The 27,618-nt window shown below is 39.8% G+C and overlaps 1 protein-coding gene across 1 annotated transcript in view; it reads left to right on the forward strand.

Annotated features, from left to right (window-relative positions):
* The first annotated feature begins 6,770 nt into the window (after positions 1 to 6,770).
* Positions 6,771 to 27,618, forward strand: part of LOC121944861 (transmembrane protein 132C) — a 178,559-nt gene continuing 157,711 nt past the window's right edge. The window contains exon 1 of the mRNA XM_088077016.1: positions 6,771 to 7,912. Within this exon, the coding sequence (XP_087933142.1) occupies positions 7,867 to 7,912 (46 nt within the window). The 5' untranslated portion in view covers positions 6,771 to 7,866. The remainder of the gene's footprint in view (positions 7,913 to 27,618) is intronic.

Genomic DNA, 27,618 nt, shown 5'->3' on the forward strand with positions numbered 1-27,618 from the left:
TAAATTGGCTCTTTATCAAATTTAGGCTCCATCTATCAATACAAAGAACGGTATCGAAATTACTTTGTTGGCCACAAATCATTGGCAATAGATTGAGCCTCTCTTGAAACAAGGCCATCATTTATCTGGTTCACATTTCCTCCTGAGGTGAAAGGGAGCAGGACACAATAAGACTTTTTATTTGTTCCCTAGGTGATAGATGTAACCCCCGCGAACCTCTGATTACGAGATTACTACAAGTAAAATAAGAATCTATTAAACATTTAGACCTGTTGGCACCCTTTGAGATTCCCTCTATTTCTATCAAATAGTGCTGTCAGGGGAGCTGGAGGCGTGGGGAGTCTCCCAACACGGAGGAGATTTACACAGCTACAAAGTATTCTGGGCCACGCAAAGCTGTGTAGTTTGTCCCAGGAGGGTGATGCATAAAAGAGGAGTTAATTACTGTGGATACAAAGTACTTTTAAGATGTAATAAAAAAGGACCACATAGAGAACTCTCTGGCTCCTGAAAAAGCTGCACACTCGGTGAGGTGAAAGGTGATAGAATACCAGTGGTGAAGGTGAAGGTGGAGGCAGCGAAATGATAATAGAGCGGCAGGGCATTGTGGTTTGGTCTCCCTCAGTTCCATAGCGAGAGCTGGAATTATCAGAGCAGCAGGTCTGGGCCTAATATCCTTTTGTGCTGGCAGCGTATTGCCGAGTGAAGATTGTGGAGGGAAATAATCAGCCCTTTTAAAGGTCAGGGGAAGTTAAGCACACCCAAAGTAGACCATGACACATTCTAGCTGATAAGAAATAACTGTCTGCAGAAGGAAGAATGAGGGGAGTTCACCTTGTTCCATTTATGCTATCATGATTGCTCAGCTGTCAATCAAATATAATGGCACATATGCAGTCCACCCAACTACACCTATAGGAAACTCTCGGCTCCAGTTAAAGGAATACGTCACCCTCAGAATGACCATTTGTAAATCAATATGCCTTGCCATGGTACCTTGAATTCAGGGTGGAAGTTTGTTTTCCTCACATCCACTAAAAATGGAGAACATATTGATTATTGATTGATTAAGGACAACAGCAAAAAAAAAACATGCAGTATAATCGAAGTCCAATTAACCCAACTTTATGCTCAGTACTTCCCAAAGACACTTCTCAATTTTGACGATTTCAGGATTTTTCTGTTTACGTATTTAATTACTAATTTGCTAACCCAGTGTTTTTTTATTATAATGTTATTAATTAGTGACCACCGAGACCTGAGTACTTTTTTCTCATGCATTGCATGGCTGCAATTACAATAACGAATCCTTGATCCTTGACACATGCATGCTCACAAAAAAAACAAAAACCTAGTATTGGAGTCTGGCTTTGAGGAGAGAATAAATACATTTCACTTTTAGTTCACTTTTGAATAGAAAGGTTTTAGTGAACATGCATATGTTTGGGAGGCACTGAGTATACAACTGGATTAATGAGACTTGGATTATACTGCACGAGTTGTATCAGAGTTTGTAAACAGATGTTTTGATATAGTTTTGCTGTGGTAAAATGTGGCCCCCAATATATTAATTATTTAATATGTTTCCCATGGAGAAACATATTTCTTTGTGAATTCAAGGTGACACGGCAGGACTACTTGATTCACAAATGGTCATTTTGTCAGTGAAGTATTCCTACAACATACTTTGAGGCAAGTGGAGTACTGCATTGAAATACTAACAGTGTGTTCACAGTAGCTTGATAGCAGTGTGTAATATTCGTGTAACAAAAACATCAGTGTAAATTGCATTGAATTAAACCTGACATACTATTTGGTTCAAAGCATAGACTGTATAAAATACAGTAAAATAATGCATGAAGCCACCGGAACTCCACCCCTTGGTTTATGAACTCGTGTTTTAAAGCCTTGAGTTTGGCATTTCTACAGTCGCTATTTCAGATCGGATTTGGATTTTTGGAGCCAGGATGGCCATAATTGGATGAGAGGTTGGAGCTGTGGAGGAGTGAGGGATGTATCTGACTCATAGACCATAGCGACGCCTTGTAGATGGCCTGTCACTCAAGTGGCTCCACCCTTAATTATGTATAACTTTTAGCCTTCATTAAATGTAAATGGATGAGTTATATTTTTTAAAAAATCACTCTGTACAGTTTTATTTATTATTATATATTATTTATTTATTTCTGCTGTAAAGTTGTGCATTTTAACAAGGGTGTCTATGGGGTGGTACTCATTTTTGGAGTCAGTCTCAAGTGGCCATTAGAGGAATTACAGATTTTTCAGTCCTGAAGGGTGCTATTTTATCATAAGATGATATGGCTGACATGTCAACAAACACTCGGCTATTTACACATTTAGCTGATATCTAGCAACATTAGTATTTATTTGGACTTATGTGAGTGGCCACCAGTAAAATGTCTGTCCAGTATTCAGTCCTCTTTCAGCTCTGATTTTGGTTTCCCCCAAGTACTGAGAAAAATAAATGCTCTATTTTACATTCACAAGCTGGTTGCTAATGTTGCCTTTGAGCTATGAGTCAGTTTCTAGAGCTTTCCCCCCTGAAACACGGCCATCCAGCTAATACACTATATGGCACACAAATCCCTGTAAAAAGCAAACTTTACTGCCTTTTTTTTGCAGAAAGACATGACGTGTTATTAAGTGAGCCTTAGAGATGTTGTTTGGTTTATTTAGTAACTGTTGGACAGAGCCAGGATAGCTGTTTTTCCCCGTTTCCAGTCTTAGCGTTAAGCTAAGCTAACCAGCTACTGTAGTTTACAATTGAATGGACAGAAATGAGAGTACATTTTAAAATAGAATTTTCTTAAAAAAAAAAAAAGGAATATGTGAACTTTCTAAAAATCTAACCATTCCTTTTCTATAAAAATTTTGGATTGCAGTTGCTAAAAAAAACCCACCCTATTTTTGGTCTCATTCTGTTTGCAGAGTTGTTAAATTGCTGACATCTTGTTATGAAAAGGGACCACCATTGCTGTCAGTTGAGTTTAGGCAGCACAATAAAAGACAAATCATGTGGGACTGGTGACTTACAGCACTTTGGGCTATAGGAAGGTCACTCTTTGCCTTCCCTCTGGGCATCAGTCTTGAAAACAGAGTGACGGCCCCAGAGAGGCTGATAAGTAAATACAGTTTTAATGGGCTGTGAATGGCTGGTGGTAATCTGCGCAGGCAGGAAGTGGGCAAGGCACAGAGGGCGACAGGGCATTCTGCTGCGGTTATTATTAATGCTATCATAGATCAGATAGGCCAGGGGAGGGGAATGAAAGGTGGTGATGAATTTGGGCCTCCTGTCTACCAAGTGACTGGAGGACAAGCTACTGAGGCTGGTTAAGGTCATGGATGAAGGATACCACCCAAAAGAAGACACGGGGGACGATTCATTATGTATAGTATAGGGGATAGGATGGTGTATACCCCTGAGGCCTATTGAAGGTCATGGGTTTAAAATGGGAAAGTTCAAAAACACAGCATATAGCGTGTTTCCACTCAACTATATGGTATCCTTAATATCTGAATATCCAACAAAAGACACACTGTAGGCTGTATGCATAAACATCAGGCCATTAATTGTTTTTCTTAAGATAAACTTCTGTGCCCTTGCAGGAAACTAACCTCCAAACATTCCCAAAGTAAAATATGATCGATGTCTGGAAAATTCAGTATGCTGTATGTTTGTGTGTCTGACATTTCAGTCTTCGGTTGAATTTCAAGGTATGAAAGCATCCAGATCTTTTTTTTTAAGTCATCAAAGACACGAGACCTTTCTCCAGACATCAAAGTCTCACGACCTGTCCCCAGAGAGGTCTGCCGATCTAAACTTCGCATATGTCAAGAAAACGTAGTCGCGTGTAATTTTGCCTCCTAGATATGTCTTCAAATATTGCCTACATCTGTTTCACAAACTCCATATTTCTGATGTGTCTTATCATCTTTAGGAGGGAGATGGATGGTGTGTAAGGGTTTTTTTTTCTTCAGGAAATGGACTTACCATGTGTAGGAATGAGAGAGGTTCGGCTACTTTTTTTAATGACTTGCAGCTACAGACAATGTAACCCAAGCCGCTCGGGCTCTGTCTGGTGTTTTCTCTGATTTCCAGCTGTTGAATGGACCGCAGTGTAGCGTGGGCTTCAAGGGATTTGTCTGAGTGTCAGGCTGTAGACGGGCTTCTTTTGGACAGCTACCAGCCTTTGTGTGAGTGATGTTCCAGCCCACCATTACAGCTAGGGAAGTGACTGCTCTACATCAACAGTTTTCTCCATCCACCCCACCACCTCTAATGCTTTTTGCAGCTGCACACGAGTGGATTTGTTTCCACGATCAAATTGCACACATTCAGGGGGAAGCGAAAGGTTGGCTCCTTAAGGAGAAAAATGGAATTTGAAGTCAACTAGAAAGGATGTATTGAAATGAGGACAAATGCAATGGCTATAACTGTGATTTCACAACCAGGAGTAGTATCCACACACACTCTGTTTGAAGGGCCTTTTTTTGACATACATGCTGCATACAGAGTCAAAGTATCAGGTCCGATACCACTTTTAGGCAACTTTGTGCTTTGCTGATGCACTTAAAGTTAGCTTGGCAGTAGTCATAAATGGACTGACAGCATGTTAGATGAGATTTAGATAGGGTCTGAAAGCTATATTCATCGAACTGATAAAATCGGTGCTTTTGCTGTCAAAAGTGTTTGGTGTATTTGTAGTCAAAACATGCATGTATATCTCCACATAAAGCACTCTCATATTGCACGCATACAATTTCAGTTCTAAAATGGTTAGGTTTAGTATTCGTCACCTTGTTGTGCGATTCATGTTCGATTAATAAACATTGCCTCCCTTTGATTGTGAGAAAGACGCTCATGCTGTTCTGAGATGCATGATTTTTCAAAGTACAAGCCAAACTCATGTTAGGTCCCCGAGTGATCACAGCATGGCAGACAAGCTGAGCAATGAAACAAACACTCATGAAAAGAATGATTAGACTGCTGGGTTACTCATCTGATATTTCTGTATTTAGCGTCCATGGATCTTTCTTCATCTTTCCTTCACAACACCATCTGGCCTGAACTGAAAAAAAAAGTTGGCTCACAGTTTAATCAATTATCAGATTACAGTAATAAACCACATTTGGTTTCATTTTCTGCCCTAAATGGTTTCAGTTTTGAAGAATTCATCAGCGGCAACAATTAAGTTTTGGAGTTGCAACAAATCCTTTCAAATTAAGAAACTACACACAAGACAATCGGTGTTATATGGAATCATGTGTTAAGTTGCAGAGTTTAGAGGCCCATGGAGCCACAGTTTGCTGATTACAGTATTACCCATAATACATGTTTGTCAGACGACTTTATGAACAGAGCTTGTAACCTTCATTTAGATTACTAGAACATATGAATAGGCTGCTAATGTTCAGTCAGTACTATGGGTACCGCCTTGGGTCCTGGCAATGCGGTTTAACTTAAATGTGTTTATCATAAGCCCTTTTTACACGGAGATTGCTCAATGGGGCCACCATAAAGTTGTTGTCAACAAAACGTCACACCTGTCTTCTACATGTCCTCTTTTACATGGACATTGATTCAGTGCTGTTAGTACCTCTGCTGCCAGCTTAAAGGTGAGACAACTCTGTCCCCCCATTCTGCACTCTACTCTACTACTTTTTATAATGAACAGTGAGGCAGAACAACAGCATGACATTCCTGCCTTGAACAGGCAGTGGAAAGGGGGCTATTGAGTGAACATCACAGAACATGCTAGAAGCATTGATGGGAAAGCTAAAGTTGAGTGTATGTGGAGAGGATTAGAGTAAGAGTAAACGAAAAGGCAAAAGCCACCCAGGGTGAACAAGAAAAGAAAAAAAGGAGAGAAAGAAAAAAAGGAGACAAAGTTTGCAAAAATGCACCTTTTGTAGTCTGGGGTTGTTATTTACCATTAGTGTTGGTTTGCTATGTTGTTTATTTGTGTAAATAATAATAATAGTAATAACTTGGATTTGTTTAGCTTATTTCTAGGTACCAAAGGCTGCATCACAAAGTAAGAAAACCAAAATAAATAAAAATATTTTTAAAAAGAAAATAACCAGAAATAGTAATAGTATTGATTTTTGGATTTCTCATCAGCTCTTGTTCTTGTTTGTAATAAATACAAGGTAATGGTGTATATAATTTTGGGATGTGTGTGTGTTTGGGGTGGGGGGGGGGGGCACATTTGCCAGATGTAGCAAATGTGCTACATCTGGCACTGTGTGTCTCTAAATAAAAATGGAACATAAAATGGATGAATGAATGAATGAATGCATCCAAATGTGACAAAGACAGTAGAAACTCAGTGTCACAGCCCTCACTGAACACTGCAGTGACTGACTGCATCCCTCTAACATGACGGAGTCGGGACGTCATCAGCCACACGCTCTCATCACATTGGTGATTTTCTCCCTGTCGGTCACTTTAACCGCAGGTCTCTAATCGGATCTTTATGGTGCCCTCGGTGTTAAGTGTCTTATTGCCTTCTGCCCGCCTCCTTCACACCTGAGCAGCTCTGTTCAGTTCACTTCCCATGCCACACGGGGTCACTAGTGCCTGCCAAGTGGCGCAATCATGCAGCCAGTCGGACATGTTCAGTAACAACTTTAAAAGTCATTCTTTTTGTCCTACGAGGGCAACGGTGTCTCTGGGAAACTGAGGCGTTTAGTTAAGAGGCAAAGTTATGACTTTGGTCAAATGCGTCCTATTTGGAGATGAGCTGCCCTTAATAGAAAAGCATTTGAGTTGAATGTGAATCGGTCAAAATAGTTTAATATAAATATTTATGCGTATAAATATCACCACTACCTGTGAAGAGCGGTGTGTTGCTGGAGCGCCACACGCCTCCCGATGTGTGCCAGTGCCAGTTAGTGTCACTGCTGTAGGCTTGCTTCTCCTCTGCTCCTCTCGACGCGCATTGGACGGCTGACAGCGCGTATAAGCGCCACTGAAACTCTACCCTACTGCCTGTCTACATAAACACCGAAAGATGAAGACTTGAAACTGGACTTTCGCACAATATTTGAGCCGCTTGGTGCCAGAGTGTAATTAGAGGTGGCAGCTTGGACATTTGGCTCCGGGATCAGGGCTGTGCGCGCGCTGCTGTGGCTGCTGCTTCTGCTGCTGCTGGAGTTGCGCTCAGGTCTTGCCTGGGTGTGGATGTATCCTTACCTGTGTTGCAATGTCAACTTCTTTACTTTTATATATTAGACTGTAACCATGCATGATGCCGGGTGGGAGCTGCCTCTGTTCATGGTCATGTTTCGGACTTTACGCACTGCATAGCAGCCAACTTCTGGTGCCTGGTAATGCGGAGGATACAGAGCAGACCAACTGACCAACTGAGGACAAGGGATTGAAGACGTTCCCAGTTTGGCAGTTTTTGTTTTTGTTTTTTTTTTTTTTTTTTTTGGAGGAAATTGTTTTGGAGCTCACCGAGAATCACTGTGAAGATGAATTACAACAGATGGTTCACCCCGGGTTTACGCATGTTATCAGGCGTCTTTCTCTCCCAAAAATGTTTAAATGAGTGATACAAAGCTGAGCGCAAGTTCCCTCTCTTCAGTTCTTGAATTTTCCACACAAAAACAAGTAGGGAAGACACGAGTGAAAAAGCTTTCTGAATTGTTTTGTGCGCGCACTATGATTTTTTAGCATTTGGAGATGACTAAATGAAGCGTGCCATTTTTTTTACTGGAAAAGATGCTTTTCATTTTCTACTTACAATGCTGCAAGTAGATTTTTTTCCTTTGAATTAAGCCATTTCGGCTTCCATACAATTTTTTGGGGGGATTGTCGTTTGCCAGACGGCTCTAAGAAACATGTTGCATATCCTTGCGCTTCAGTCGGCGGTGTTACTTTTTGGAGGTAAGCACAATGTCAACCTATTTGCCTTCTAGTCTACTGCTTCAGCTAAAGAAATGTGTGTTTCTTGCCAATAATATGCAGCCAGGCATAAAGAAGTTAAATAGAAACTGTAGCCAACACATAGCACGAGTTCAAACCAGGTTTAAGAGAAAAATCCTCCCTGAGACACACAGGTAACACAGGGGTCTCAATATCTGAACATATGTGCCACCACTCTGTGTTTTTTTGCATTGTAGCTAATTGAGTTACACTCCATGACAGCAATTAGAGTTCATATCTAGGCATACATTATGTATTATGGGGAACCCACTGCACCTGTACAACATATCCACAGCAGCTCTGGCCTTAAATAACATTTATCTCATGAATATTTCAATATGACAGGGATTCTCCTGTGTAACAGAAGCATGGTGGCTTTATTACCTCTTGGCTTGTCAAGTTATTACATCAAAAGTCACTTCAAAGCCCATTATTATTTGATGGGAAAAGTTACAGAGACCTGCAGTGGTGAAAGATCTTTATAGCTCAGATCACAACTTGACATTTAACGGTGCCGATCCCTGCATGTTGGGGACAAGATATCTGTTTTTTTCTCTCAATCTTTCTTGCCCAAACAGTGCTGTACATTTGCACATGACTTTGAATCAGTTGTTAAGTGGCACAAGGAGGAGAGCGGTATTTATTTTGGAGCCAGAATGTGCAGATAGTGGGGCAGCTGGTGGTCTGGCTTAATGAATCCCTTCGTCTTTCTTGTGGGAAAAGGGTTTAACCTAAAATGCTATTTGGGAAATTTTTATCTTCTACACTGTTGTGACTATTTTCTCTTGATAATACCTGTCTTTCTTTCTTATTTACAGATAGAACTTTACACTTAATGTATTGGAGTTAAGTGAAAGATTTATTCATCTTTGCAGCTGAAAAAATTCAATTTATATATCCACTGTGCTGAAAAACATCTTATTCAATAGCTGCGTTTGCCTTTTTTGCCCTGAGAGCAAGAATCATCATGCAATTGTATTCATATAAAAACCCACAGCCACTCATATCAGTTATGGTCAGATTAAAAGAAACACTTACACTGAGTTCCTTACAGAATTAAAGGTCATGCATTTCCAGAAGGTCAATACTAAACTGCATCTTGCATGTCTATTGTGCACATGCACCTTGATTATGCTTCTTCCTCACAGCTTAGACGATGACTCTGATTTGACAGTGCCTCTATTATGAGTGCTGACTCACAGGCTTGAAGTCGACGGTAATGATGTTTGCCATATGCCAAGGCCTTCTTGCTATCCATACACAGTGTGATCCTAATTGAGCATTGTGTGTCATAAAGCTGCAGGACACAGCTTCTCACTGTGAATAGTGATGAAAATTGATAACACACTCCAGGAAATGAGAGGATCAAATCCATGCTTGAAAAATGCCTGCACAGCACAATGAGGCCATAATTAGGAAGGGGAACCTTCTGGTATTCTGGTGACTATACTCTTTGTTTGGAGAAGCAGAAATTTTATCAGGGCGGGGAGATCTAAAATATTGCCTTAAAATCTGCTGAATAAAATGTCATTGTGATAAAGAGAAGATAAAAACTTAAAGGTCTTTTTCAGCTTTCAGAGAGCTGGCCTTGTTTCTCATATTTTAAAGAGTCTGTCCTCTCTATTAATTGAAGCCGCTAGGTGTGTTCCAGTGAGACACCTCGCCGGGATTCCTGAGTGGAATATCCAATCTTCCCTCCCTTCGTCTTATCCTTGAGCTTAACAAGATCCAAAAGGGGATCAAGCAAGGATAGCCTTCAGTCTACATCTTTAAGTACTAAGCACACAGCCCATGCCGTCTTATGTCCCCGCTATGTGTCTGTCCTCATGTGTCTATATCCCCGTTAAGGGATTCGTCTTGTCCTTTAGGATTTTTTTTTTTTTTTTTTTGTGGAACACCAACATTTTATCAACCCAGCAGTGATCCTTAGTCCCTTTCTCGGCGGAGAGTTTTTATCTGTAATTGTCTCTCACAAAGATCCACTGCTGTGGTCCTGCGCCCCAGTGCTGTGGCACACATCCAGCTCCTCTTCTCTTTGCCCCTGGCAGTCCTTTAAGCCTTGCAACTCATGTCCTTGAGCAAGCAAGCACCACGAAATGAGAGAGACAGAGAGAGAGGGAGAGAAGTGACATACCGCATGCACAGAAAAGGGGTTTGTTTTTTAAAACTCGCTGGAGAAGAAAAATGTGACTCGAATCAATGGACTGAAAGTTGTCTGTGTGAGATTTAGTGTGAGTTCAGTTGGAAATCTCAATGGTGCAAAAACATGTTAACTTCCAGCTGAGGGAGCGCACGATACCGATAGTTGTCGTCATGCTTTTAAAAAAATGGTTACAGATTTTCTTTGTTTGCACCCATTCATATGGCAGTAATTCTTTGGTTTAGGTTGTTGCACAATGTCAAAATGAAATTAAACTATCATCAGGATGGTTTTTGTTGAATTAAAAATGATCACCCGGCAACCACAAAGCCTGATTCCATCCACACTAGTGGTGCAGATTCATTGAGAGCTACTGATCCTAAATCCAGTTTCAAACCTTTAACAGCTCATCAATTATGCCTGTATAAGAAGCATATGGTCATTAAGATTTAAATGAGTTTGTCTTAAGTGGGCTTCCATTGGATAAAGACCTTTAATGTCATTTTTCCTGGTTTGCTGGCGTTAGCACGGTTATGGTGTTTATTCACGGATCAGAGAACACGAAGAGAACAGAAGAAATCCCTGGCTTGGTGGTATTCTTATCAAGTCTGTGCTTTGAGCAGACTGTGGTACACTTTTTAGATTTGTGAGAGAGGACACTGATAAAAAGAGGCAGATTTTCCCCCCCTTCTCTCAAATCCAATTTTGGCGTGGCTCTGGTGTTTTCCGCAGTTCTCTTCATGGAGAGAGAAAGGGAAAGAGAATCACAGTAGCAGCACGACGTAAACTGGGGTTTGGACTACTTTGCTATGTAATTACCGACCATCACAAATGTTTTATACGACTGGTTTGTGTGTCAAACTGTGCACCTTTTGTTTGTTTAATGACCGTTTTATGAAACACACTGAGTAGGTGGACTCTCATTTAAATCCCTTGTACAGCTCTTTCATGCTCATTATACTTAAAGTGTGTGTGGGAGGTATACATTGTGGCTTTCCAATCACTGAGTCAAAAAGGGGTTTTTGCCCCCATAAATTCACATATCATCAGTGTAATGTCCTATAATATTCCCACAAAGCACATCTGCCCCGCGTTAATTGGCTCTCTGTAACTGCCGTGATCTCATTTTCAATTTAATCAAATTTCATGATTAGCGAAGGTGAATGGAGGAAATCTGCGTAAAAGCTTTAAAGGGAGGGGTTGTGAATGTGTGTGTGTGTGTGTGTGTGCCTGAGGAGGGGGTCATTGTAATAATTGACAAACATGCTGATGCAGTGTTTGTGTGTTCTCTCATCAGTGGATAGTTGTGTCTGAATAGAGGACTTCCCCCTCATAAATCTGTCGGGTGAGTTCACAGCCAGACTGTGTGCTCCGGGGACGCTGCGTCGACTAGGCGCGGTGCATCAGAGGGAAAACACCAGAGACCAGCAGCTCGCTTCAGACTGCACGCTGTGTCAAACTTGCACTTCGGTGTAAATTCACTGTTAATCATGAACTCAGGCTGCAATGGACATTTTAATTTAGAATTACTAGGTATCAGATTTGGGACGCCTAATTTAAAACGCTTGTGTGCTAGAATAATGTTGAAACAAGACTAAGAGTCTGAAGCTGTGCAAGCAGTTCTGTGAGACTACTCACAATGACAATGGTCAGTGCTGATGTTTGTGGGTCCTCTGCGCAGGATTTAGGGGATATATCGTCAGAAATGGAATGAAATTTAATAATAAGTATGTTTTCTTTAGTGTATAAGAATCTTTATGTTTTTATTTTCCTAGAGTGAGCCATTTATATCAACGTGGGGAGCTAGTCATTGTTCATGAGATTTCTTTTCTTTCTACAGTAGCCCAGGACAGACAAACCAACAATGGGTCTAGACAGGACCATTTACATTTTCACCTTTTATCATCTTGACGTCTTTGGTTTAGCCATTATAGTCAGCAGCCCCTCCAGGACAAGCATTGGAGAAACACTGATTTGTAAAATTAAACTGCTTTATTCTGTGTTGTTACCACTTTTAATTACCTGGTCAGGAGGAGACCTCTGCGGAAAAGTCAGCTCCTGGTAAAAAAAAAAAAAAACCTCTTGAACAATTAACACTTAAGGAATACTAACAAGGAGTTCATGCTTGGCAAATGGAATAAATTTCAGCTGGTGGCAATCTGTAAAAACTTTGACCAACTAGTGACACAATATGAAGATGTAGAAGTTCATAAAAAAGCCATTAGAATTCATCCACAGGGAATCATGTAAGGCTGTACCAAATCTGTGCCTGGACCAAAGCACCACTGCTGTAGAGCTCGAGAGCTAGTTATTCAACAGACCTATGAAATATTTTTAGTTGAATTAAGAGACTCTTCTTTTGAATAATGATGAAAGGAAATAATAACTCTGCTAAAATATAATTGTGTTCCCCTAATACTTAACAGCTTAGAGGAAAGACACTGGGATGCAGTTTTAGTAACGGTTTCATCTCTTAAAGGGGACCTTTTATGCTCGTTTTCAGGTTCGTATTTGTATTTTGGGTTTCTACTAAAAAAAACCATTATTTTCATTATACTGTCTGTCTGAGGCGCTCCATTTTAGGACCTGTCTCTTTAATCCCTCTTCTTCTAATATACTACGCCTGCCCCCTGAGATTTGGTGATTCGGATCATCACTCGGAGACCCCTCAGTCGACTGAAATTGCCACAAGTCGAGTAGTCGGTTTTGTTTTACTTGTCAGTGTGCTGTGTAGTGAACAGCTGGGGATGTTTTGGTCCCTAGACTTTGCTTCTATCTTCCGTCTTCTGAATTTACATGCCACAGTAATTTAATACAACACAGTCTCTGGCTTGTGTTTGATAAGTAGTGTTGGCGATAAGTGTTGTTGCACACTGCCGATCCGTCATTACCGCCGTTAGATTGTTTACTATATTGCATACATGCCACTGTCACACTGAACCTCCCACTGTGCCCCATTGAAACTTCAAAATTTTGTATGGAAAAAAATCCATCAAAAAGTCGTTTTGAACTTCCAAATCTGATTTGACTGACATTATTCTGAGTTGGGTAAAGCCTTACACAAAGTTAATTCTGCTCTGATTAGTCAGCATTTCAGCTTCTTCCGGGTCTTCTGTATCTCTCTCTGTCTCTGCATCGTCATTGCAGCTGGTGAATTGACAGAAAAGTGGTAATGGAGTATATCGGTTCTTTCTACCTTGAAAATTGCCAATAAAAGCCTTTACACCACAATCTTTACAACTCCACATGTTTCAGCAGGAATATGATGAGAAATTTGGGAGAAACTGACAAAACTGGCAGCCACAAATACCCGTTTTCCTGATGTTAGTATGTAGCTACATGTAGCAGTGTAGCTTATATTATGGTAGCGCTTGCAAAAGCATGCCTGGAGCAGATAACCATATAAAGAAATCTGTCATGAGCTGACGTCTGCTTGTCTTGAAAATAGAAAAAACAGTTGTAAAAGAGTATACAGAATAATCTTGAGTTCTGAGGTTTTTGCTTACAGGGATCACTGTTAGATATATTTACCTTATTATTCGAAACTTCTCTGTTGTTTAATATGAACATCCAACACTGTAACATTATATGACGGAAAATAAGGAAAAGCATAATAGGTCTCTTTTTAACTTGTGGCAAGGAGATGCTTTCTTGTGTTAGTTTACTTTGCCCAGTGGGTCTTAATACAAAAACTCTGCTACATTTTAACTATAAAGTACTAGTTTTCCCAGACACACACTGCTCACACATCCTAACAGTGTTGAGATATGATGCTTTAGTTCCTGCAGATAATGTCCCTTAAAACCCCTATGCATGTACTGTCTTTATATTGTAACCTATTTCTTTTACTGTAAATGTTCGTGCTGCTTTTTCTGATAGCTGAGCGATTTTTTTTCAGCGTGAAAGAGAGGAGAGAATTATATTTGACTGTTTTGTTGTAATGTGAAGGCTATTGAATCATGGGGTACTCAAAAAACCAAACCAAAAAACAAGACTAAGAAGTGATTATGTTTTTATTACTTCAATACATTAATAAAATGTCATCAGCCTGGGAGCTTTCTCCAGAAACAAAACTTCTAGGACAGCATCCCACAATATTAGGTATTAATGTAATATATAATGCACTGAGGCTCAGACAATTTGAATACACCCAAGAACTTCAGTTGCTTGTAACTTGAGGTCTCATTTGCAAGCACAGATGCGAATAGGAGAAAAAATAGCATCAACATTTGTGCTAAATTAAAGAAATAACATAATGAAATTGGTTTCAAAATTATTATTTTGTATCAGAGGTATATTTTCTCTTTTTTGACGCAGTCATTGCATGGGTTTTTATGTTCTGTTCCTTAGCGGGGTCTTGCTTCCTTCCTGTCAGTGGGGATGCATCCATAACTCCAATTGGTTATGCATTTTTGATTTGAGTAATCACAGGCAGGTGGCTGGACAAAAGGCTGTCACTACATCTGAGAGAGCGGAGCACTTGGTTGTGTGCGGAGCTGTCACTGTCTATCAGAGGCATCAGAGCCTAATGCATTAGAGGCAATGATCTGACAGGTACATATTGTCAAGGCCCATTGACTTCTTTGTGGTGTGGCTGATTGATTGTCGAGATTATGTTAAAATGGGAGCCGTGCGCCTCTTTGTGATTCAGAGCGGTGTGCTCATGCAGTAGAACGCCAAACGGCAGCCTTAAAACTACCATTGAATTTTAATTTTAAAATATATTAGTTTTATCCCTTGAGCAGTCCGTTCTGTTTGTGAATAATCACTATTGTCTGCAGCAGCTGGAACAAGACTGGGGAGTTTGTTGTGCCCTCTCATCTGTGACAGCAAACCGATGTACAGCTGCATGAGGAATGACTTATGTTAGATGGAAAGGTGCTTCTGACACAGCACATTTTATAATCTGAAACAAAGAGCATTAGCCTAATCTAAAGCTCTTTTGGATATAAAAAGAAATCACTGCATGTAATCAACATATTTATTGTCAGTGAAGCAGCTCTGGGCTTTATATCAGCGTGACTTCACAGATTAAAATTTCAGCTGTGGTGGCTCACTTTTACTGATGTTTGCTCCTGTTCAGAATAATGACATTGTTTTTCTATCTGAATTATTAGACAAACACACATGCTTATCTCTTGTATAATATCGCTTCACACGAACCAAGTATCAGCAGTGTGCATTCACAGAGCAACAAAGCACTATCACAGTATCACAATACACAATAAAAATTTGAGATCATCAGCATCTGTGTTCGCAAGTCACAAAAACTGTTTATGTTTTGTCTTTTTTTCCAAAGAAAAATAAAGCGATAGTTTTTTGAAATTTTATTTTATCCATAAACATCAGATATAGTCAATGTCACTTATGCCCATAGGCGACGGCAGAGTAGCGATTGGTTGGGCTACAGCCCTACCAGAAATAGCCTTAGCCCCACGTTAACCTACCATTGAACAACCAAGAAAAGTACCATATCAACTCCTTTAATTTCCATCTATGTTTGCCTGTACACTGTGCTCTCCCACTGACACGGTCCAACAGCGCCTCCGCATCCTAACAACGTAATGCGGTGTCGTGTTATCACCTAATACATCCATGGTTATCACTGACTTGAGATCAGTAGGAAAGCTCGGACACGTTGCGTCATGACGTCACTCGTGCGCGGCCGCACCTTCGCCATGACATTTACCGCCTACCGCCGTCAAAACTAGCTAGTAGCTAACCGAATTTAAGTTGGGAAATTGAAATGTGAAAAAATGGACCGTTTCAAACGTCAGCGGACAGAAAATGTGCCGGGCATGTTGGATAACTTTTCATCCACACCTGAGGAGGAACGGGACAGGGAGGAGCCCGCTTCTTCCACCTGCCAAAGCGAGTGAGTTTAAATATATTTACATCAATCAAATCTGTGTCTCCCTCTCTCATTTTATGTGTGCGTGTGTGACACATGGTTTAAAAAGGTTTAGGGGCCGGCGTGTGCGTTATTACCCGCAGAATAGAGGTCCACGTCTGTTGCTTGGTGTTGTAAAAAGGAGTCAGTGGAGTCACCTCAGTAATCACCTCAGCTTGTGTATTAGGCTACTTCTTGTTGTTGTGAGGGCGGTATTACTTTTCATGTATTCATTATGAAATTTAGACATTGATTTGAGCCCCACCGGTGTATGGATTAGTCCCGCCTTTATATAGCTCAAAATAATTGTCTGTTGTTGTCACTGCTCAGGCCTACTTTAATTTTAAGATGAGATAAAGAGTTCTATGGGATTTAGTTTACATGGACTGTAATGCAGTAATATTTATTCGAACCTGACTGTTTAATAGTCTGGACTGACAAACTGGCCGATATAACATGTCTCAATTACACAGTTTGTCCACAAAAGAGCAATGAAAAGTTTATTCTTCAGCTTTAAATTTTCCCAGGGTATATACTTAGATCTTTTTTTTTTAAAACCTACATGAGTCGATTTTTTAGCCACTAGATGGCAGCACAGCAAGCTGTAAACTCTGACATATTATTAGTCTACAGAATCAAGTTGATTTAGATGGTGCTAGAGCAGCGACGCAACCCCCCACCAGCTACATGACTCTCTCAGCTACACCAGCTACACGATATATTCCTATACCACTCCTAATAAAGGGTCCAGCTCCAAAAATATGAAATAATGCATGGCTGCAAATGTTTTAATTGTGGCGGGCGGCCACAAATAAATGAATGCGTGGCGAACCCTGTAAAGTAAATGAATGAAGCAGATTATTGGTACATTTGGCCTCATATTTTTTAACTACAACACTGCGTTGTATCATGGCTCAAATATCCGCTGTGTTGGTGGATTTGTTTGTACTGGTGGTGGTATGTAGGTGCTTGTCATGTAGGTTAGTACGGCAAACTTGTTAGCAAACACTTGCCTGACATCCAGCAGACACGGAGCAACATGAGCATTTATTTGAAGTTGTGTTTCAGACCACCAGCACATTTAAGTCAAATATTCACTCTCTGTGTAGCTGTTTTGTTCCCACAAACTCCTGCAGGAAATACCTGCCTTTTAGCTTCTGAATGTTCCACTATGTGTATTAGCCAGCTGCTAACTTCTTATCTGTGTGCAAGTTTATGCAAAGCAGGTTGTGAACAGTGTATTTATCAGAGCTTTTTTTCAATGAAAACAGCTGGCTGCCACTACAAACACGGTTGATGAAAGCAGTGAGTGAATCCAAACAGTATATGGTCTGTAAAACCAAAACAAGCTAAAAGATGCCAAAACGCTGTGAAGGGAATTGCAGAGTCACCATGAAGTCACCATGAGTGACTTCATACACATTACTTATATATAGCTTATATTGTGTGTTTATGGAAAAAGGAAATTGATATTGACCTTTTCAGTGCAATGCACATATAACGTATATGCTTAGTGTGACTATAAGTGGTGTTCAATTAGACTATACGTAGGCGGCATCTATCAGCTTGCATTCAAATAAGACCAGCTGGGGTGAAAGAAAGTTAAAATCACTTTCCTCCGTGCGGTGTTGATTATGGGATGTGTTGTTTCCTTGCTGCTTTGATTTTTAAAGCCAATACTGGACAGAAACACTTCTACAGAACAATCATTTGTTCATTCACTACAACTCAGTTGAATGTAAATGGCCTGAAGTACACTCTGACCATTGGCTGGATGGTACTTGGTGTAATTGGAATGCCAGTGTATGTGTGCGTCCCCAATCAGTCTTGACACAATCACCGCTTCCTAATCAGTGTGAAAGTAATGGCCACCTCAGAGTACAATCAGTGTACAAGTTAGTCTGGCAGGAGTGGCTCTAACTTAATGAACTCCCAAGAGTGAACTCCCTGAGTCAGCGTGACTGTGTTCATAGACAAGGAGCACAAAAGACCTCCTATGCACTTTAACTTTCTAGATCTAAAAAGCATTGCCCTTTTATTTGTATATCACATGAGCAGCAATGATTTCATGCTGTCGTCTTGCCATGGCTGTCCAGCTGCCTGCAGTCATCGCTTTTTGGCAGCCTGGACTGTTCATGCTTCTTTGTTTCTCTCATGTTAGGGGACAGTGAGCTGATCACAGGGGAGGATTAGATTTGTCCAGTCACAACATAGACGGCATGGCAATAGTGAATCATTTGTCCTGTGGTGCTCAGTGGTGTTGCCCAGGCCAGGAGGGGCAGCGCTGGCAGTTAGCAGATCCTGCCACAGCTTGTTGTGAAGCGCTATCTGCTCCTGCAGATTCTCCTTTTAACCCCAAGGCCCTCGATTTCACACAAATTGGAAGAAGCTGTATCAAGCTGAGACAGAATGACCCCATTAATAATGAAGGGTTAGCCTCAAAAATATTACAGTTAAACTCAAATTGAGAAATAAAATTGTATAAGGATGTTAATGCAACACTGAATGCTGTCTTTCCCACAGAATTAAAATTTGGATGAGTATATTAAAATCATAATTATATTCATTAAACGTACCAGTATCATGGCTTATGGATGATAATGTCATTCCATCTATCACTTTGGCCCGGACAGAAATATCTCATCAAATATTGTACAGGCATTCATGTTCCCCAGAGGATGAATCCTTATGACTGACGTTAACCCCTTTGAGTGAAATGCCTTTAACAATTATTGGACGGATTGTCATGAACTTTGGAACGAAATTCATGTCCCCCTCAATTGGACTTACTTTTTATTGGGCACAGTTATCAGGTAAAAATTTAAATTTGTTCAATAAAAGCATAGTGCCTGCCAACACATATTCACCAATCTCGACTGTACTTTGTGTTAATTGCAAATTAGAAAATCTTTATGTACTAATACGCTAAACTAACTTATTCCTATTAACAATCGGTACACATGGGGCGGCCTCTAGCTCACCTGCTACAGTGTGTGCCCCATATGCTAAGGCCTTTGCAGAGGCCTAGGTTCGATTCCAGCCTGTGGCCCTTTGTTGCGTGTCATTCCCCCTCTCTCTCCCACATTTCCCGTCATTATAGCTCTCCTATCAATAAAGGGAAAAATCTCCCAAAAATAATCTTTAAAAACAACAACAAAACAATCGGTACACACAGACAAGCACATATGAATACAAATGTAAAATGTCAAGGCCACACCCTGTTTTGGGGGGTAGAAAACTGAAGATCCTGTAGATGTCAATGCAGGTTGACATGCATGGATTATAATTTTGACAAATTTGTATGCATTTATTTCTTGTTAAGCTATTGTTTTTTTATGGCTATGTCCAATAATTGTTTTACAACCTTGCCTGAACCTGAGTGTTTGTGATAAATTATTAAATTAAGGTTGATCACCAGCATGTCCCTTCAGTACTCCCATCCAAGTAGATAAATGACCCAACACAATGGCCGAGTATTGCTCATTTGGACATACGATTGAATCAACAAGTACTGTTGAGCTGAGTCTGTAAATAACCACTCTGTCAAGTGCCAATTGTTAGCTGGACATGTGAAAGAAAGAGTGTGACAGTCTTGACAGATTGGACATGGCCAGAGAACAAATTGGAGATCAGTGTTTTTGGAATTATTTTTGATGCAGCCAACTAAACAGCAACACTTTGGCATAGCATAATAATTGGAACTTTTTTAAAGTGAAATTTTGGAGACTAGTTTCAAAACCTCTTTTTCAAACAGCTGTTGCCGTTGATGAGGAATGCTGAATTCCTGAAAAAAGGGGAGCGGTGACGAGAGCCTGTTGTGGATGACGTATTGCCAGTCTGAATCTATATTGGCATTATCATTGTGAGCATGTGCGCATGCAGCATTTAACTTAAAGCACTGCCGTGCTAAAATACAGAATTGCAGAGCCTCGAGCATGGTTTAGGACCCATAGTCTTGTTTTTTAGTATTTTTTGAAAGATGTCAAAAAAGGTCATGAAAGTACACTACAATAGAAGACAAAGTGAGGAAATATTTAAAAAGAATTCAACAGTTCTGGGAAAAGTTGAGAAAAGAGGGCTGGAGGCAGATCATTGACTGTTTTGAAGGTGCTGAGTAAAACCTTTGAATTGACTCTGACCTTTATTGGCAGACAGTGGAGGAAGGCTAATGTGGTGGTTGTCTTTGCATCCATTAAAAGCCCAGCAGCATTTTTTACAGCGGTACACTATGGACAGTAAAGAGTTGTATGGATTTGAATAATGATACAGGCATTTTTAGGCATAGAAGTCATGTGGCAGTTTGTATCCTTTAATGTCGGCCTTACACCAAATTACTTTTCAAGCACTGAAATAAAGTGATGAGTTTTGTTAAAGTTATTAGATGCAGAATGGATGCCTTGGAGGTGCAAGAAAGTGAACAAGTTTCAGTTCTCTCAGTCTGTGGAAAAGGAGGTGAAACTTGTGGAGATGTGGAGTGAAGAAGAGTCATTCGTTAACTCAGTGTATCTAATCCACCAAACAGCACTTACTTTCAGGAGAAATTGTTATTTTTGAAACCTTCTCCTCACGTTCTGACAGTCTCCTCCCACAAATACAGAGCAGTTAACCAACAGCGGTTGGTAAGTTGAGGCGACAACATCCAGAATAGATTGTACTGATACCAAATTGAACAGAATACTGTCAACATATGATCCCTCTTATCTTATGTTTCAAGAGTTATGTGTTTTTGTGGACACATAAGGAATTGCTAATTTCATATTCTCAACTTGAGTTTGGCTGAAAATATTCCACCAGGAGCAGGATGGGAAATAATCTCAAAAGGAATCGAGTTGTAGTCTTGCAAATAATGACCCTGCAAGATCCCCAGAAAAAAATTTACATTGCATGACTAAAAACTCACATTATGTTTAGCTATAAGAGGGTGTCAGACTTTAGTCTTTTAAAAGTCTTTTCAAAGTCTATTAGTGCATGGTATGCATAAGTATAATGTGGCCAAAACAATATTAAGATTTGATTTGGATCTTTTTTGGCTCTGAAATTGATTTGGCAGGGTGAAACGCAGACGTATGATGGAGGCCTTAATATGATTTGCTCAGAGGTTAGCCTAACGACTCCCCTGCATAAGCCGGGGATAAGTGCAAACAAGCAGTTGGCAAGTGCATCTCTGCCCTGCTGGGTTGCATTTGATTACTATTGCTGTCTTGTTTCATGCTGTTTTTGTGTATTCTTGGAGAACCTTGAAGATTGTTGTGTGAAGGCCCTGTAATTAGATGTTCTGGGACTAAGGCAACCACTGAAATTCAGAGTGATGTAATCTGTGCTCCATCCTTAATTGCACATGCCATGTGCAGGATGGCTAATATAGCCCGCGAGAGTGAAGAAACTGCAAGCTTTTTGCCAGTTGATGCCTTTCAAAATCATATGGCATTTCTCTGCTGGGTTGTATTTTTTTATACGCTGTCTGGAACTAACACAAGCGTATATTGCTTTGACTTCTTTGTGAGTTTTATCACACAAACAGTGCTACCCTGCATTCTTGAAGCAAGCATGACCGCTTCAGCAATATCCGTGCCAAAGGACAGGGAAAAGCTGTGAGAAAATGTGGCTGCATGATAAAGGAGAAAGAACCTATAAAACAACTAAGCATGTCAGGTGTTGTACTTAATCTGGTCTTTTCAGAGATGGAGGCCGAGGTGGTTCATCTAAAGAAATATTCAGGACCTGAACTGCATGTCGACAAGGCAACTTTTGTCCAAAAGAGAAATATGTCTGGAAATATAATGTGAGCTGACCAGCAGATAGAGGTGGGCTGATCTCTGAGACGGCAGCCTCCTGCGAATGAAGACAGATGAGAATTGAAGAATCACTCTCTGACTGTTCCTGTGATATGGCAAAGTAAACATGAGCTCACCTCTGAGACAAACACTGAGAGACAGAAAAACATAAGTGCAGATCGTCTCACACAAAAGCATACAAAATACATAAAACCTGAAAGCGTAGGGTATAGGAGAATTCTATCAATTATTTGATAAGGGATCTGGAGTCGCGCTCAGTTTCATACAGGGAACTGGGAAGTGAACTTGCTGTAATAACTGTGCAGTGACTATATACAGCACTCAGTGTTGAAGAAAGGCTTAATCACTTTAATGTTTTGGGTATGACTAAACCATTCTGGACATGTTTTTTACACTCTCTGCTTAGAGATTCCCCCACATGTTTGTCTCCTTTTATCTGCTCAAATCTCTGAATAAAAGCCCCAACATCAAAAACAAGACTATCCTAAACTACGCCTGGACTATGGTCTGTTCACTCAGTAAAGGGTCCTACTATAAGAAATGTACATCATGTCCTGACTGGATGTGAGATGAGCGAGCGTCATCATTGTTTTCTACTAGAATATTTGTACTGCCCGTGTGCAGCGCAGCACAGCGTAATGTGGTGCACTGTAATGAGCTGAACTTTATTCAGACACCCGTTTCTGTTTCATTCTGTCATTCAATGGACAAGGAATGGGCGATTCAAGAGGTTGAAATGAGGAAATATCTATACAACACCCTCTCATTTAATTTCCTAAAATTAAATAGGGTTCACTCGAAAGAGTGAACTATTGACTGTAGTCTATTTGAAGATAGGGTTGCTGCTAATAGTTCCCACTTTAATTTTTACGTGTCTTTTGAGCTTTTAACCAAAGGTGATTTTCTGTCACTATGTGGTAGACAATAAAGTTTTTTTGATTCTTGATGTACTTTATTGTACATTGCACATGCACTTAAACTAATGCACAAGTTGATTCAGTGCCACATTTCAATAGGTGGGGCCTCTAAACCAAATCTGTTCAGGGCCTTAAAAAGTCTCAGGCTGGCTCTGCATGGTGTAATGTGAGTAGCATGGACAAGTGACAGTGACTTTTATTGATATGAGATATGCATATGTGACATTTCTTTGAAAGCTAATCCAGACAAATTCACCTGATGCATCGCACTTTCAACTGCGCCTCCAACTGTATCCTAATGTTGCTTCAGTAGCTCATTGCAGTTCAGACCACCAGAGAAAATAAAACAGGCCTGCTAGCACAGTCGCGCTCTCAGTCAGCTGAGTACGGTTTGTTTTGTTTTTCCCTCGCAGGTTTTACAGTATGTAGTCACCAGAATCATCCAATGAGCAAGTTATCTGTCAGTCTATGTGATTTTATGCCTGGTTTGTCTATGAATAAGGCAGTGTGAACCCTGAATGTACTGAACTGAAATGCTGAATTCTTTGGTGTGGAGAATGGAAACCAAATTATAGAACTGCTAACAGTCCCGAAAGGCTATTGCATGTAATAAGAAAATGTTCTTGTTGTTGGATCTTGCACTTCTCAAATATGAACAGCTCTAGCTTTAGTAATACATTTAATAAGATATCACTGCCTTGTCTTGGGAGCAGTAAGCATACAGATTTTTGGCAACACTGTTAATATGGTGGTGTTTTATAGCACATTTTTCAGTGCATCACGTAATTTATTAAAGGGAAGCAGCTGTGTTATACAGTTAGAAATATTTTACACCTGGAAGCACCACGACCTCAGCTGTCTGATAGAGGCTGAGCACTGGAGCAGTGTAAAGTTGATAAGGAATAGGTGATAATATACTCTCCCACCTGAGTATTTACAGGTTGTCGGAGTAATGTCAGAGCTTTTTGGAAGATATGTGGAGACATCCCAGAAGGCCAGGCATCATTATTATCAGCAGTAATACTGCTACACATCACATTACCTCAAAGTTTATTTTCTGACTTTTAGTTAAATGTTTCTCAAGGGACACCATGTGACTGGCAGGGGTAGCTCTACCGATAGCAAGCTAATTTGCTAGCATATTTACTGTAGGCTGTGTAAGCTAGCTCTTAGTATTAAGGCCGTATACTGTGGGTTTGGCAGTGTTCTATGTGTTTTATATGTTACAATGAATAGATTTCAGTAAGATTTTACATCTGAAAGTTTTTTTCAAAATAAACTTAACTTCCTCACAAAAAATATTTAGTTTCTTCTTGTTAAATGAATGTAGTCTCTTTCAAAGTAAACTTAAAAACTATTGGAAACCTTGTTTGCAGGTTCACTTCCTAAGGCAACAAAAGTATATGGTAATGTTAAAAAAAAAGTCTTGGTTTTGCTTAAATTAAGTTCCTTTTTTATACAATGCGTCAGGGATGACATTTGTCTGCAGGCTGACCTGGAAGCTAACTTCACCCTAGTTCCCTCATTAAAAAGCCTATGGGGTTTTTCCATTGTGTTTTGTATCATTGCAGAGAATAAGCTCTGTGGTAAACAAACATTTATGATACTGGCATTTGTTTCAGCAAGGTAATCTGCACAAATGAACACAACTCTCAGGATTTTTGAAGCCTAAATGCAATCACGAGAAGTAAAAAGCTGTTGTTAGGCTATAAACAAATTACGGTCGTGTCACCACCGCTACGAGGCTGTAGAGGTTCGGCGCAGTTCGGCATGATGACGTTCAATAGTCTCCTTTAACCACTTGTTAGCTTTTTTAAGACACCTAAAAGCTTCAAAGTTTTTTTATGTCGTAGAACAAAACGTCAAAACTCTCTTCAGCTTGTTTTAACCACAGAAATTATTTCATGGTCCAAACCAAAAACTCATTTGACGAGAGAACCAGAGGTGCTGAAATGCCAACTGATTTCCATGATTTAGGACTTAGTCCTGGGGTTCTCTAACCTAATGAAACGTCACGACATACACCACATAGCCTACGTCATGTAACATACGTCACTAAAACATATTAGGGCACCACATTGTTATTAAAATAAGTCAAATGACTTTTATTTTCATGTGGGAAAAGAACAATGGGCTCCTGGGTAATGTAATCCTGAGTTTGTGTGCATGAATTCATTAATTGTATATGTTTTGGAAGGAGTCTGACATGCTACAAGTATTTAATAATAATTTTTAATGTATTAATTTCTGTTTTGTTTTGCATTTTTCATCGATTAACTTTTTACGGTACCAGTAGACAAGCTGGCAAAGCTAATGAAAAAGTAACATCAGTTCACCGTCTGTCTTCATTGGTCATGCAACCCTCATGTTGCAGGCAGGTGTAATGACTTACAGGGTTACATAAGTACACCGAGTATACCTGACTATCTTTCACAGCACGAGTGTAAGGCTTCATGATAATGGCTGCCCCCCTCCCTTCTCTGCTTTTCACTGGAGTTCAGTCTAACATTAGTTAGCCAGGAAAACCTGTGGTGCTTGAGCTTGGCCTACTGAGGATTAACAGTGAGATTTTTTTGTTCTGCGTGTAGAGCTGCCCTGCATTCAAGAAGTGTTTGTAGAACTAAAATTATAATTAGCTTCTGCTTCCTTACCTACTTTTTCAACACATTAGAAAGCCCACGTCTGAAAAGCTGGCTCAAGAGGAATCGTCTACAGTCTTCTAGGATTCCCACAGACTAGTTTGCTGGCATGTAGAGTGAGTTGCTGTCAGTCACTGAAATTAAGTTCAGTTTGGCAGCGGACAAGGATGCTTTGAAAACAAAATGTGCCCCACTGCATTGCTAGTTGGAAATATATATATTTTTTAAACTAACAGATTTTGTCAGCGAGTGTGAAAGCACACTGCTTTCTCATTCTGATCTAGTTTGAAATAGAAACATTTCTCCCCTCTTGCTTTAATAGTTTTCTTTTCCTGGCCCAAAATAGATCAACTTGTTCATGGAGTTAGTTCCCACTCTGGCAGATTTTAGGTTAAACCGCAGATTTAAAGCCAGTCCATCTGGAACTGCAATAAAAGCTCCTTTCAGAAGGGAACATGGCAGTGTGGGATGAATGGACACTTCTGTAAGGGGATAGAAAACATCTTTTTTAAAAAATATTTCGAAGGACTCAAAAGTTCAGTACATATAGTGATTGCACTGACCTAGCTGTATGTATTCACACCCTACCGAAAACTAATTATGCTACTGAATGATGAGATGATAGACCTTGATGGATTTAAAACTTTAATGTCCCTGGATTTAGAGGTTAAAGATAGTTTTAGTGTTTTTTTTAGTGTTTCTGTCTGTGTTGTTTTTCTTTAGTCCCCTGGTACAGTTCAGCACAGCAGCACAGAGTCAGAGCAGAAAGGAGAAACCTTGACCTGTTTTCAAAGGTGCAAAGACAAGAACAGAGAGTAAGATGACATCTGTGCAACATTAACCGTTGCCATTGTTGTAATAACTACAGACCTAAGACAATGAAGATAAACACATGACTCGTGAGTATTGTTAAAATGCATCATCATTAATATGTTGCTAAGCTGCAGCAGGTTAACTCTTTGTGACAGTCGCCTATTAATTATTTGAAGTCTATTGTAACTAATCCTACAATCAAGTTTTTTTAATTGCGAAACATTGCTTGAAATAAAGTGAAAGACTGACGCCTTGTTTCCTTTTGCCAAATTAAATACATTTTCAATCTGCTATACCAAAAATGGTTCTAGACAACAGAGTCTGCACTGCATAAACATTTCTAAGTCAGTGAGATCATCTTGTATTTAGAGTCAAAATCTAGTCTTTTTTTAGTATGGATTGGATTATCTAGTGCAGAGTAGGCTATTTGACATAATCCAAGTAAATGTTACTTGCCCAGTTGAGTTTATGTATAGCTAGATACAACAGACATTGTTGTTATAGGCCCCCTCTGTGTGTACGCTTTGACGCTTATTTTAAATTATGAAGTTTCAAGACAAAGGCATTGTAGTTCAAGTTTAAGTACACTGGCCTGCATGATGGTCAGTTCTCAACTGTTTTTCTGGGAAAAATATTAAGCTTTAAACTTTTGTTCACTCGTTTATGTCGTATTCCATCGATAACAATAATTATTAACATGCTAACATTTGTTCATTTGTAGTGAATACCAAGTACAATGAACACTGATCTGAATATTATTATTTAATTAAACTAAATTATTGGACAAATTGAATTTTGACTGCGAAAGAAAAATTAGAGGATCATCAAAATTGTGAAGATTTGTCCTCTGGGGATCAAGAATGTCAACCAAATGTGCCAATCTTTGGAATAGATGTCAAGATATTTCACTAGATAAGTGAAAACTTTGACCTGCTGGTGGTGCTAAGGAAAGCCAAATTTAATTCTTTCAAGTAAAAGAAAGCCCTAGTATTGTAACTTTTCACTAAAATCTGATAGGACATCTTTGCAGTTTGAAAGGTTGGGTGCTGGAGACGGACCATAATGTACAAAACTGCCAAATTCACGTTTTTGTGAAGCCAAGTTTGTTCACTGTTTGTATTTTAGGTCCAATTTGATAAAAGCACGTACAGTATAGAATACTGCGCCTTAGGGGTTAGGGTTAGGGTTAACACTTTACTGTACCCTGTTTCCACACCATGCAGTACACAAAACTAATTATCCTAGTTCCCGTATCAGTTATAACTAAATAAGTTTACCAATGTAACAGAATATGACATAAGAAGTGCTGTTAGTCAAACAGAAATTTTGGACTGTCAATACCATTGTTAAACTTATAAATGAGTAGGACGCAGCTTATGTGTTTTGGCTGCCAACTGTCAAATCTTAGATGATGGAGCTTCGAGCAAGCACTTCAAAGGAATCCATTGTTTGATGTGGACTTGTGAATACAGA

The sequence above is a fragment of the Plectropomus leopardus genome, chromosome 4, assembly GCF_026936395.1.
Source record: "Plectropomus leopardus strain MGB_pleo_1.0 chromosome 4, ASM2693639v1, whole genome shotgun sequence".
Lineage (NCBI taxonomy): Eukaryota > Metazoa > Chordata > Actinopteri > Perciformes > Serranidae > Plectropomus > Plectropomus leopardus.